The sequence below is a fragment of the Doryrhamphus excisus genome, linkage group LG18 (genome assembly GCF_037039965.1).
Source record: "Doryrhamphus excisus strain RoL-2023G ecotype Guam linkage group LG18, RoL_Dexc_Guam_v1.1, whole genome shotgun sequence".
Taxonomy (NCBI): Eukaryota; Metazoa; Chordata; class Actinopteri; order Syngnathiformes; family Syngnathidae; genus Doryrhamphus; species Doryrhamphus excisus.
This window is the reverse complement of record NC_136374.1, coordinates 18,184,864-18,195,728: the sequence shown is the minus strand read 5'-3', so window position 1 is coordinate 18,195,728 and position 10,865 is coordinate 18,184,864. Positions and strand designations below refer to the sequence as shown.

Sequence of the window (10,865 nt, the reverse complement as noted above, 5' to 3'; positions counted from 1 at the left end):
GTTTATTCACTCGCCTTCGGTGGCGGAAACGGAAGTCCGCCGACCCCGAAGAAGAAGCACTTCCGCCGTGAGGCAGTTTTTTTTACATGTTAGTTAATGGCGGGCGGTTACAGCGTTGTCTGTCAACATCCTCACGGTTTTAAGTGTAACTGTCTAATTGTAATTAAACATGTCCAATGTGCTGGGAATATATAAACGGGGCCATGACGAGATATTTATGTTCAACTTTCAGGTTGGCTCATGTTCCCTCCTCTATGGACATTTAGGCTTTAAGACGAGGCGGAAACCGAGGAAAAGGTGAGGCTGTCTCTCCCGAGCGGTGCTAAGTGCTAATGAATGAAAGACGCGATGCCTTCTTTTCTACCGTCTTTCTTCTCCCAAGTAACGCGAACCCTTGCTTTGCATCACATTTCGCTGATATACACGCAAACCGAGTGGTTTCTGTCAGTTGACGATGCAGGACGAGGTTGCGGGAAAGGACTGCGGGTGTGAAGTGACCGAGCTCCGTCTTAAGGTGGAGGCCCTGAAAGAGGAGCTGGAGGAGTGCAAAGCCGAACTGGCCAAGTTGCACAAGCAGTTGACCAACTCCGAGAGACTGCAGAGGAGCACCGAGAGCTACAATGAAGATCTGAGGAAACAGGTATTTGAGATGCGTTGTTAGGAATACGACTAATACTTTAATATGTATCTGCACAATCTACTTCAATTCTGCCGGGCGTGAATGATTACCGTGAATGTGGTTTGCATTGTTGTAGAACTGCACCGCATGCATCACACCGACCGAAGATTGCACTCCTTCCCAGTATGATGCAGTAGTTGGCCACCAATGCAAATCGCAACCACAACAATGAGTATACTGCTAAATGAATAGCATGACAGCATGAAAAATTCTATGTTCCAGGTTGACCAACTGAGTGCCGAGATCCACGAGTGGAAGAAAAAAACTAAAGACAAAGTTCACACAGAAAGTCAGACAGAAGAATATGTGTGGACTGAAACAGGTGAGTTGACAGCGACTATTTACAGCACAGTTTTCTGTCCAGCTCCATGGTCTCACAACATTGCCGTTTCTTTCCAGACTATTACAACTATTACTATGCTGACTACTATCAGAATACCGAGGCCGTGGTCTCCCAGGAAAGTCAGGAGGTCACTCCAGCGGTCGACGCAGCTGGTGGAGGTGAAACAGCAGAGGTTCCGACAGCGGAACACGCAGAGGCCGGTGACGTGTCGGGTCAACCTGACAGCAGCGTGGTAGTCAGAGCAGAGGTAACTAACGTAGTACCGCGTACTGCAGGGTTTCCGCTCGTGGATCATATTGTATGTTTTTTAGGAGGAGGTAGATCATTTTGATTGTGTGCACCCCTGATATAAATATATACAATGTACATGCTGACATTTATCAATACACTAAATATATTTTTGTCTCTTTAGAGCAGGGCTAGATCTTTGGGACATGGTCATATCAAAAGTAGTCCATAGGTTGGAAAAAGTCCCAGGAGAAACCCTGCCCTAATAATGGCAGACTCATGAGCATAGTTTACTTATCGTAAGCTTGTGTCCCCCAGGAGGGCGATGCGGGGTCCATTGCGGACATGTTGAGGGCCACCGCCGAGCAAGCCATGACAGAGACTGGCTTTGTCTTCGACGAGACAACTGGGATGTACTATGACCACGGCACCAGCTTCTACTATGATTCGGTCCGTAGGCATGTTCCCTCTCCGTCTTTAACGCAGCTGTCATGCCACTCATTTGGTCCTACGTGATTTTGTCCTCCTCAGGTCAGCCAGCTGTACTATGACGCCAACACGGGCATTTACTACTACTATGATGCCGAGAGTGGACGCTACCAGTTTCATTCCAAAATTGAGGTTCCTGCTGTGCAAACTGAAGATGGCACCAGTGAAAAGAAAGGCCGGTGGTTCAAGAGGGGCTTCAAGAAAACATCCCAACACACGGATAAGGTAAGTTCCAGGTGCACCCATGGAAATAGGAATTACATACAATCAGTGGCTGACTGCCGGCTTCGAGCTACTCCGCTAGCAAACACGGATTGGATGGATTGTTTGTCGTACAGCCTCTCAGTCTTCAAATGCATGCTGTCGCCCCGTTTTAGCTAAATGTGAGGCTAGCTGACTAAAAGACTATTCCTCCGACCCAGGTGCACAAGCTGACTAACTGCTTGGCTAATATGAAGATTTGCTCAAACTGGAACAGCAAAGGAGGTACACTTTTTATAGCAACACGAGCATAACAACATGAATTCATTGCAAAACAGGAAACGGAAAGCCATTTGCCAAGAAAGGGTGTGCCTGGCGACTTACTCAGACAATCTGCAAAAACGGAAAGCTAACAGGAACAAATCAGCAAGTATGGCATTCTAAGAAGTAGCAGTCATGCTAAAAGAAAACTAGCTTCCTTTCTTTCATTATTGCCATTGAGCTGTGAGGAAAATGTGTTGCTTTCTAATTTGCTGCATGCCGCCACCTACTGTTGAAGTGTTGTAAAACACTGGTCAATAGAAATGAAGAGCAGGAAAACAAACTTTAAGGAAACATTATTATGATATCTGAAGTTAAATAAAACAAACCAATGAATGTCGCAATAGCACAAATCATCAACATTTATTTATGTCAAAATGCTTGCATCTTAGTATGCTATAACTAACATGCATGCGGTATTGTTGGCGCTAACCAACGTGTCATAGCCTTGTAAATATCTTTGCTGCTACGAGGGTCTGGCTCTTTACTTGGCATCTAATGGGAGACGGCGGTGAACTGCGTTTGAAGACTGAAAGTGTACATTCCCAAATGATCACTTTGGATGTCCAAAGCTGTCAGTTGGCATCTCTATGAGGTTTAACCCCACTGCTAACTGTCCAATGACAGGAGCTCCTGTTTAATGAGGAAAGGATGGAAGAAGATGAACAGCAAGCACCCAAGCGCAAAACTCGACAAAGATCTGGCAGTTCTGAGCTGTCTCCGCGAGACAAAGACTCCAAACGCCAGGGGGACAGGGACAGATCTTCCTCAAAGAGAAAAAAGCATAAAAGTTCAAGCCACGATGAGAAGAGAAGATCAAAGAAGAAAAAGAAGCGATCCAAGTCGGCGTCGCGGAAGAAAGAGCGCAGGTCGCCGACTCGGAGCGATGGTAACAGCGAGCCAGAGGAGGGGGAGCTCACAGAATCTGAGAAGGAGCAGTGGGAGTCTCCCGCCTCGGCGTCTCCTTCTCCCAGCTCCCCCTGCAAACAGAGCCCACAGCCTGAGATGGAGGCCCCGTGTCGGGCAGGTGAGGGGGGGGGGGGGGGGGGGGGGGGGCGCTGGAAGGCATTAGAACCACCAAGTTAAATAAGATGAGCCGTTTTGCCATATCATTGGCTTACAGCAGCGCTTCTCAAATAGTGGGGCGGGGCCCCTGAAGTGCCAGGACGGGTATGAGAGGGGAGGGCCTTAGCTCAATTTGTGTGATTCTACATGTTGTGGTGTTGAAGCGTAGTATTATGTTATTTTTAGTAGCATGTATCATCCTCTCATTTTCTCCCTGTCCCAGAACTGTGGCCCCCCTGTGTGAGAGTCACAGTGGTTCGATCCCCAGTGCTGCAGGTTGGCACACTATTCATCATCACAGCCGACACTACAGCCACCATCGGCAGGTGTGCTCTCTCGTCTTTTTCACGTGTTCTTTCTTTAAGAGACAAATATCTCCATATCCGAATAGCAGATGCTAGTTAAAAACCCCATGATCCCTCTGTTGCAGAGAGAAAGACATGGACCACGCAATCCGGATAGCGGAAATGGGGGTTAGCAAGGTATGACTGTTAATAGGCGCTCAACACGTGCCTGGCGTGTGACACTTCTGGTTGGTTCCAGTTCCACGCTGAGGTTTACTTTGACCAGCAACAGCAGAGCTACATGCTGGTGGACCAGGGCAGTCAGAATGGAACGGTCATCAACGGCAACAGAATCTTACAGGTGAACGTTTTGCGTCGCTGTGTTTGTTTACATGGGAATGACCTTCCTGTCCTTCCTCGTCCTCTGCAGCCCAAAACCAAGTGTGAGCCACACCCGCTGACGCATGGCGATGAGGTCAAGATGGGAGAGACCGTGCTGTCCTTCCACATCCACGCAGGGACCGACACCTGTGATGGCTGCGAGCCGGGCCAGGTGATGGCTCACCTCAGCAAGCACAAGAGAGACGAGGCGTCAGGTGAAAAATGCTTCCTTTCAAAATATGCATCATAGCTGCAATCATTTATGTCATCTTATCAATAGCTTTGGGACAGGATCGGCCAGAAGCGATGCTTTTTGTAGTAGCAGACTCTTTGACACGGCGCTGGGGTTGCATGTCATTAGATGTAGCAACCATAGCAACACTCTGGAGTCATTCATCTGTGTGTGCTTCACCACAGGGCCCACGCTCAGCAAAGATGATAAAGAAGCGCTCAGACAGAAGGAGCTCAAGCAGATGAAGGCCAAATATGGCCTCCAGGTAAGACGGCGCTACGCCTGGTCGTCCCTCTCGCGTCTGCGCCGTGTGTCACTGTTTACAAATGGCCATGCTTTACTGTCTTCAGAGTAACGAGTTTGAAGAGGCCAAAGCCCTGAGAAACCCAAAGTACAAGGACCGAGCCGAGTCCCGACGTCAGACTGTGGGCAGCGAGGGTGTTTTCCAACAAGATGACGCTCCTGCTTCTGTTCATGTGTAAGTCCACCGTCGTCCCTGGTAATGTCACTAATCATTGTAAGACGACTTAACAATCGTCCCTGGTAATGTCACTAATCATTGTAAGACGACTTAATCGTCCCTGGTAATATGTCACTCATCATAATAAGACGACTTAATCGTCCCTGGTAATATGTCACTAATCATAATAAGACGACTTAATCGTCCCTGGTAATATGTCACTAATCATAATAAGACGACTTAATCGTCCCTGGTAATATGTCACTAATCATAATAAGACGACTTAACAATAGTCCCTGGTAATATGTCACTAATCATAATAAGACGACTTAACAATAGTCCCTGGTAATATGTCACTAATCATAATAAGACGACTTAACAACAGTCCCTGGTAATATGTCACTAATCATAATAAGACGACTTAATCGTCCCTGGTAATGTCACTAATCTTAATAAGACGACTTAATCGTCCCTGGTAATGTCACTAATCATAATAAGACGACTTAATCATCCCTGGTAATATGTCACTAATCATAATAAGACGACTTAATCATCCCTGGTAATATGTCACTAATCATAATAAGACGACTTAACAATAGTCCCTGGTAATATGTAACTAATCATAATAAGACGACTTAACAACAGTCCCTGGTAATATGTCACTAATCATAATAAGACGACTTAATCGTCCCTGGTAATATGTCACTAATCATAATAAGACGACTTAACAATAGTCCCTGGTAATATGTCACTAATCATAATAAGACGACTTAATCGTCCCTGGTAATGTCACTAATCATAATAAGACGACTTAATCATCCCTGGTAATATGTCACTAATCATAATAAGACGACTTAATCATCCCTGGTAATATGTCACTAATCATAATAAGACGACTTAACAATAGTCCCTGGTAATATGTAACTAATCATAATAAGACGACTTAACAACAGTCCCTGGTAATATGTCACTAATCATAATAAGACGACTTAACAATAGTCCCTGGTAATATGTAACTAATCATAATAAGACGACTTAACAATAGTCCCTGGTAATATGTCACTAATCATAATAAGACGACTTAATCGTCCCTGGTAATGTCACTAATCATAATAAGACGACTTAATCATCCCTGGTAATATGTCACTAATCATAATAAGACGACTTAATCATCCCTGGTAATATGTCACTAATCATAATAAGACACTAAATATGCATTTGTTCATTTTTTGTTCTGAAAGGGAGATCAGCGAAGTCAATAAAGGAAGGAAGATGCTGGAAAAGATGGGCTGGAAGAAAGGAGAGGGTTTAGGAAAAGGGGGATCCGGAATGAAAGACCCGGTAAGTTTCCAGCCAATAGTCCTTCTGCTAGCCGGTATGGTTGAGATCTCAGTGGAACCTTTGGCCAAACACGCTACTCGTCCACCTTTACCTTTACCTTACCACTAAGGCGGTACAACTATTTTTCCATTGGAAATACGATACATGTTGTTGTCAAGAGGAGGAATTGACCCATTATGTCATAGAAAATAATAGCAAAAGAAGAATATGCCCATCCTTAACCCTATGATGCCCTTCACAATAAAGGCTTTTTATTCTCTTTCCTGTTTATAGCTCCTCCTCCATGTCATAATATTGCCCTTTATTTTGGTTTGGCAATTTAACGGGAGAGAAAAAATGAAAATGCCTGCGGGCCACGTCGCTGCTGACAAAAGGGCGGATTTTGCTATTTTTGACATGCATGTCAAGCTCCATGGGAGGGTTTGGAAGTTAAGGGGCCGCCCAGCATCTGTAATGCAACGTATTGAAGCCTTAAGCTGAAATGTAAATACCGTTACAGACCGTTGCAGACCGTTGCAGACCGTTACCTCTACCTTTATAGATGCTGATACCGCCATGTATGGAAGGGTTCCCTTTTTGGTACCGTTCATAACTTTTGACTATATTGTTTTACAGGGTGGAAACTAGTGGTGTTTTTGGTTTGGATTCATTCGCTTTGTGGTTCGTGTGTTTTTAGATTCAACTTAAGATCAGGAAGGCCCAGTCAGGACTGGGGGCCTGTGCCACACTGTCGCTGGACGACGCATCTCTGACTAGATCCAAATCCCAGAAGAATTGGGAGAAAGCGCGTGAGAGATTTGCAGACAAATGCCAGGCTGACATGCCGCCGACACCCACGACACAGACCAGCGCGTCCCCAAAAACCTGGGTCAAAGCAGAGACCGAGGCCGTGGACCCTCAAACTGGCGTACAACCGGACGCCCAGACTTGAATGGCGTGCGCGGGTTTGCCAAAAGATGATCTGACCTCAGCCGTGATGGACAACTCTACGCTCGTGGTTCTGAGGGTCCAACCAGCAGCAGTTCACTACTGCCACAGTGGCGGCCGTGGATCGCCCTGAGCAAATGTTGACACACTCGAGCTCCATTTCTCACACTGAGGTCATAGACAACTTGTGGGCGTGCTCAGACGTGCACCGCAACATGTGACCGCAACATGTGACTGCAACACTTGACTGTAACAATGCAAAATGTGTTTTTATTTTTCCTGCTGCACATAAAAGTTCCAAGAAGCTCACACTGCTTCTGTTGTCGTGCTGCTACTGGTGCTAGCAAGCATTCAGCCGTGTACCCTGTTATGAACACACACACACACACACACACACACACACACACACACACTTTGTGCCAATCAGCAGTTTGCAGCCTTATCTGAGTTCATGTGTGAATTATTAGGTCAGCCTCTCAACACCTGATGAGGATATGGTCATGTTTTCCCATGTATATACGCTACAGCTATTAAAGCATTGACATGTTGCTTCCACTCACGTGACGCTGTTGCTGCTGGTCTGCCTGCTGTCCTTCTGACTGATAGCGCCTCCCATTTTGATCTTTGTCGTCCAACAAACGTGGACGCAGCTGCTAGTTGGCCACACTTGATAGAAACACTCCTGTGCTTCTTCACTCCTAATGCTGCTCTCAAACCTCTGACATTTGACAGGTAACCCCCCCCCCCCCCCAGACTCCTCCCTCATCTCAGCCGTGCATGTTACAAGTAAACAACGTGCTGCTGATATTGCTGTTCTAACCGTGGGCGGGATGGCAGCCATAATGGCAGGATGGCATCAACTTCCATAAACGTGACGCATGAGATGAAACGGCAATTCATTCTTGCTTGATGATGCAACCCAGGCTTTGTGTGATCGGGATTGACCGGTTCCTGACAATCTACTTCTCTGAGACAATGGGCCTCTGTTCTTTCAAGTGCAGCCTGTTTAAACCAAGCATTGGGACCATGATAAACCTTTACAGTGATCCCCACAGGGCGGCTGATAAGATTATTATCATCAATTATCATGTGATAATGTCATCTTTTGTTGGCGGACAGTGTGTGTAGATGTCTAAGAATGCAGATGTGCAATCCGTGCAACGTGACTGACATGTACATCTTCGCTTTACCCGAGGCAACATCACATCCGGCTTTACGGCTGACAAGCTGAAGGTCATGGAGGACAATCAGGGTAAGCAGGGTTCAGCTTTATTTCCTATATTATACTTGTCTAAATTGCAATTCTGCTTTGGTTTGCTTCTCATAGTATTACGACTAAAAACTGATATTATTTTTGCCGTAATATTTAAACTCTACGCGACTAAAATGAGACTTATTTTCCTTATAATACTATAAGGTTTATTATTATTATTGTTTTCACTTCATCCTTGTATATTTTTTGTTTTTGTTTTCTTCTTGTAAATTATTACATTATTATTACATTATTTCCATAATATTTTAACTTTTATGGTTTTGTGTTATAATATTACACCTTTCTTGAATAATTATTTATAATATAGCTTTCTTGAATAATTATTTACATTTTATGAATATGCTTATTCGGGATGGCCGATAATATCGGACCACCAATTTTTACATTTTTTTTCTACTGTTATTATTCTTTGGTTTTCTTGTCAAATGTGCCACAGGTCACTAAAACCAGAAATGGCCCCCGGGCCGTACTATGGACACCCTTGTCCTAGCCATACGTCCCAACCTACGGTCTGCCTTCAGACTGGACATAGCATGCTAATTTGGATTCGGAAGTCTCCAAACAATAAACAATTCTGCTCTTGAACACACTTGGAAGTGAGGAAGTGGAAGGGGGGGGGTGTTTAAAGCCTCTGGCAAGGTCACATGACCTCCAACTTTTTCTTGGTCAGAGGAAATGTTCCTCATTCCAGCGTGTCTATTTTTAATGAAACAGTTTTAGAATATGAAAAATGACTAAATATGAATCCATCGTGCATGTTATGGGGGCTGGAGTCTATCCCAGCAACGGGGGTACACGCTAAATGGTAAATAGAGGAGGAGACTCGGCCATGCTTCTGCGTCTTTCTTCTCGGACCATGCTGCTGTTAAAAACGGTCCGAGTGTGACCTTCCTAGTGTCCCGGGGCGTCTCCTGTTGGGACCTCATCTGGACTGTCTGCTTTGCACCTCAATTTCCTTGATTCATAACAATGACTGTAAACATAAACATAAACATAAACGGCCATATTGCATCACAAACAACAAACACACTAGAAAGTGCTGACCGGGGAATTATGGATTGGTGAAAGAGGCTTTGTGTTCCAGCAGAGAGAAAAGCTGCCATCCGCCAACTACAAACATTCCATGCTAGTCCTGTAGTACTGTAGTACTGTAGTACTGTACGACTGTAGGACTGTAGGACTGTAGTACTGGAGTGGCCAAACTACGCCTCCGATGGGGTCGGTTCCTACCTTCATCTGCTGTGAAGGTCGGGAGCAGACGAAGAAGCGGTCCTCTGGGTGTGAGTGACCTCCTCACTTCTGAGCTTCTGCTGGAGTTGTGCTGTGTGAGCTCTGGTGGTGGAGCTCCGGTCTGGTGGTGGAGCTCCGGTCTGGTGATGGAGCTCCGGTCTGGTGGTGGAGCTCCGGTCTGGTGGTGGAGCTCCGGTCTGGTGGTGGAGCTCCGGTCTGGTGGTGGAGCTCCGGTCTGGTGGTGGAGCTCCGGTCTGGTGGTGGAGCTCCGGTCTGGTGGTGGAGCTCCGTCCATGTGGCCGCATGGGAAAGAGGAGCTCAAACTCCTAGGCAACAAGCCACAGACACGGCAGACTATTAAAGACACGGCAGTCCCACTGTTGTTACCCCAATGTTTTCTTTAACGGGACGGAAAACACCTTCTCCCACACGACCATCTAAGTTGGATTGCTCTTTTCTCCTTTCACGATTTCCCTTTAAAGACTCAACTTTGTGTTCAGCTGCTTTGCCATTGAAGCACATTGGCTTGATGATTTCAACATCCAAGTGTTCCAATCATGCTAAAGAACAGGACATGATCCAAGTGTTACCATCATGCTAAAGAACAGGACATGATCCAAGTGTTACCATCATGCTAAAGAACAGGACATGATCCAAGTGTTCCCATCATGCTAAAGAACAGGACATGATCCAAGTGTTACCATCATGCTAAAGAACAGGACATGATCCAAGTGTTACCATCATGCTAAAGAACAGGACATGATCCAAGTGTTACCATCATGCTAAAGAACAGGACATGATCCAAGTGTTACCATCATGCTAAAGAACAGGACATGATCCAAGTGTTACCATCATGCTAAAGAACAGGACATGATCCAAGTGTTACCATCATGCTAAAGAACAGGACATGATCCAAGTGTTCCAATCATGCTAAAGAACAGGACATGATCCAAGTGTTACCATCATGCTAAAGAACAGGACATGATCCAAGTGTTCCCATCATGCTAAAGAACAGGACATGATCCAAGTGTTACCATCATGCTAAAGAACAGGACATGATCCAAGTGTTACCATCATGCTAAAGAACAGGACATGATCCAAGTGTTACCATCATGCTAAAGAACAGGACATGATCCAAGTGTTCCCATCATGCTAAAGAACAGGACATGATCCAAGTGTTACCATCATGCTAAAGAACAGGACATGATCCAAGTGTTACCATCATGCTAAAGAACAGGACATGATCCAAGTGTTCCCATCATGCTAAAGAACAGGACATGATCCAAGTGTTACCATCATGCTAAAGAACAGGACATGATCCAAGTGTTACCATCATGCTAAAGAACAGGACATGATCCAAGTGTTACCATCATGCTAAAGAACAGGACATGATCCAAGTGTTACCATCATG

General features: G+C 45.4%; 1 protein-coding gene across 3 annotated transcripts; it reads left to right on the top strand.

The window, feature by feature from the left end:
• The first annotated feature begins 4 nt into the window (after positions 1-4).
• aggf1 (angiogenic factor with G patch and FHA domains 1) lies at positions 5-7,526 on the top strand. 3 transcript variants are annotated; one of them, XM_058054620.2, is made up of 16 exons: positions 5-145; positions 233-297; positions 449-640; positions 902-1,001; positions 1,079-1,269; positions 1,569-1,700; positions 1,782-1,964; positions 2,889-3,288; positions 3,550-3,652; positions 3,757-3,808; positions 3,870-3,971; positions 4,041-4,206; positions 4,409-4,488; positions 4,574-4,701; positions 5,925-6,024; positions 6,701-7,525. In XM_058054620.2, the coding sequence occupies exons 3-16, from the start codon at positions 455-457 to the stop codon at positions 6,953-6,955; spliced, it is 2,178 nt and encodes a 725-aa protein (XP_057910603.2). In that variant the 5' UTR covers positions 5-145; positions 233-297; positions 449-454; the 3' UTR covers positions 6,956-7,525. The 3 variants fall into 3 exon arrangements, with proteins under 3 accessions (XP_057910603.2, XP_078654697.1, XP_057910605.2); XM_058054622.2 differs by having other exon boundaries at positions 84-159; XM_078798571.1 differs by lacking the exon at positions 2,889-3,288 and adding an exon at positions 2,162-2,225 and having other exon boundaries at positions 74-297; positions 6,701-7,526.
• The last annotated feature ends 3,339 nt before the right edge of the window (positions 7,527-10,865 follow it).

Excerpts from the sequence above, each read along its gene's own strand:
- aggf1 (XM_058054620.2), top strand. The coding sequence starts at position 455 with ATGCAGGACGAGGTTGCGGGAAAGGACTGCGGGTGTGAAGTGACCGAG. Across the intron at positions 1,270-1,568 it reads GCGTGGTAGTCAGAGCAGAG|GAGGGCGATGCGGGGTCCAT; the intron begins GTAACTAACGTA and ends TGTGTCCCCCAG. Across the intron at positions 1,965-2,888 it reads CATCCCAACACACGGATAAG|GAGCTCCTGTTTAATGAGGA; the intron begins GTAAGTTCCAGG and ends GTCCAATGACAG.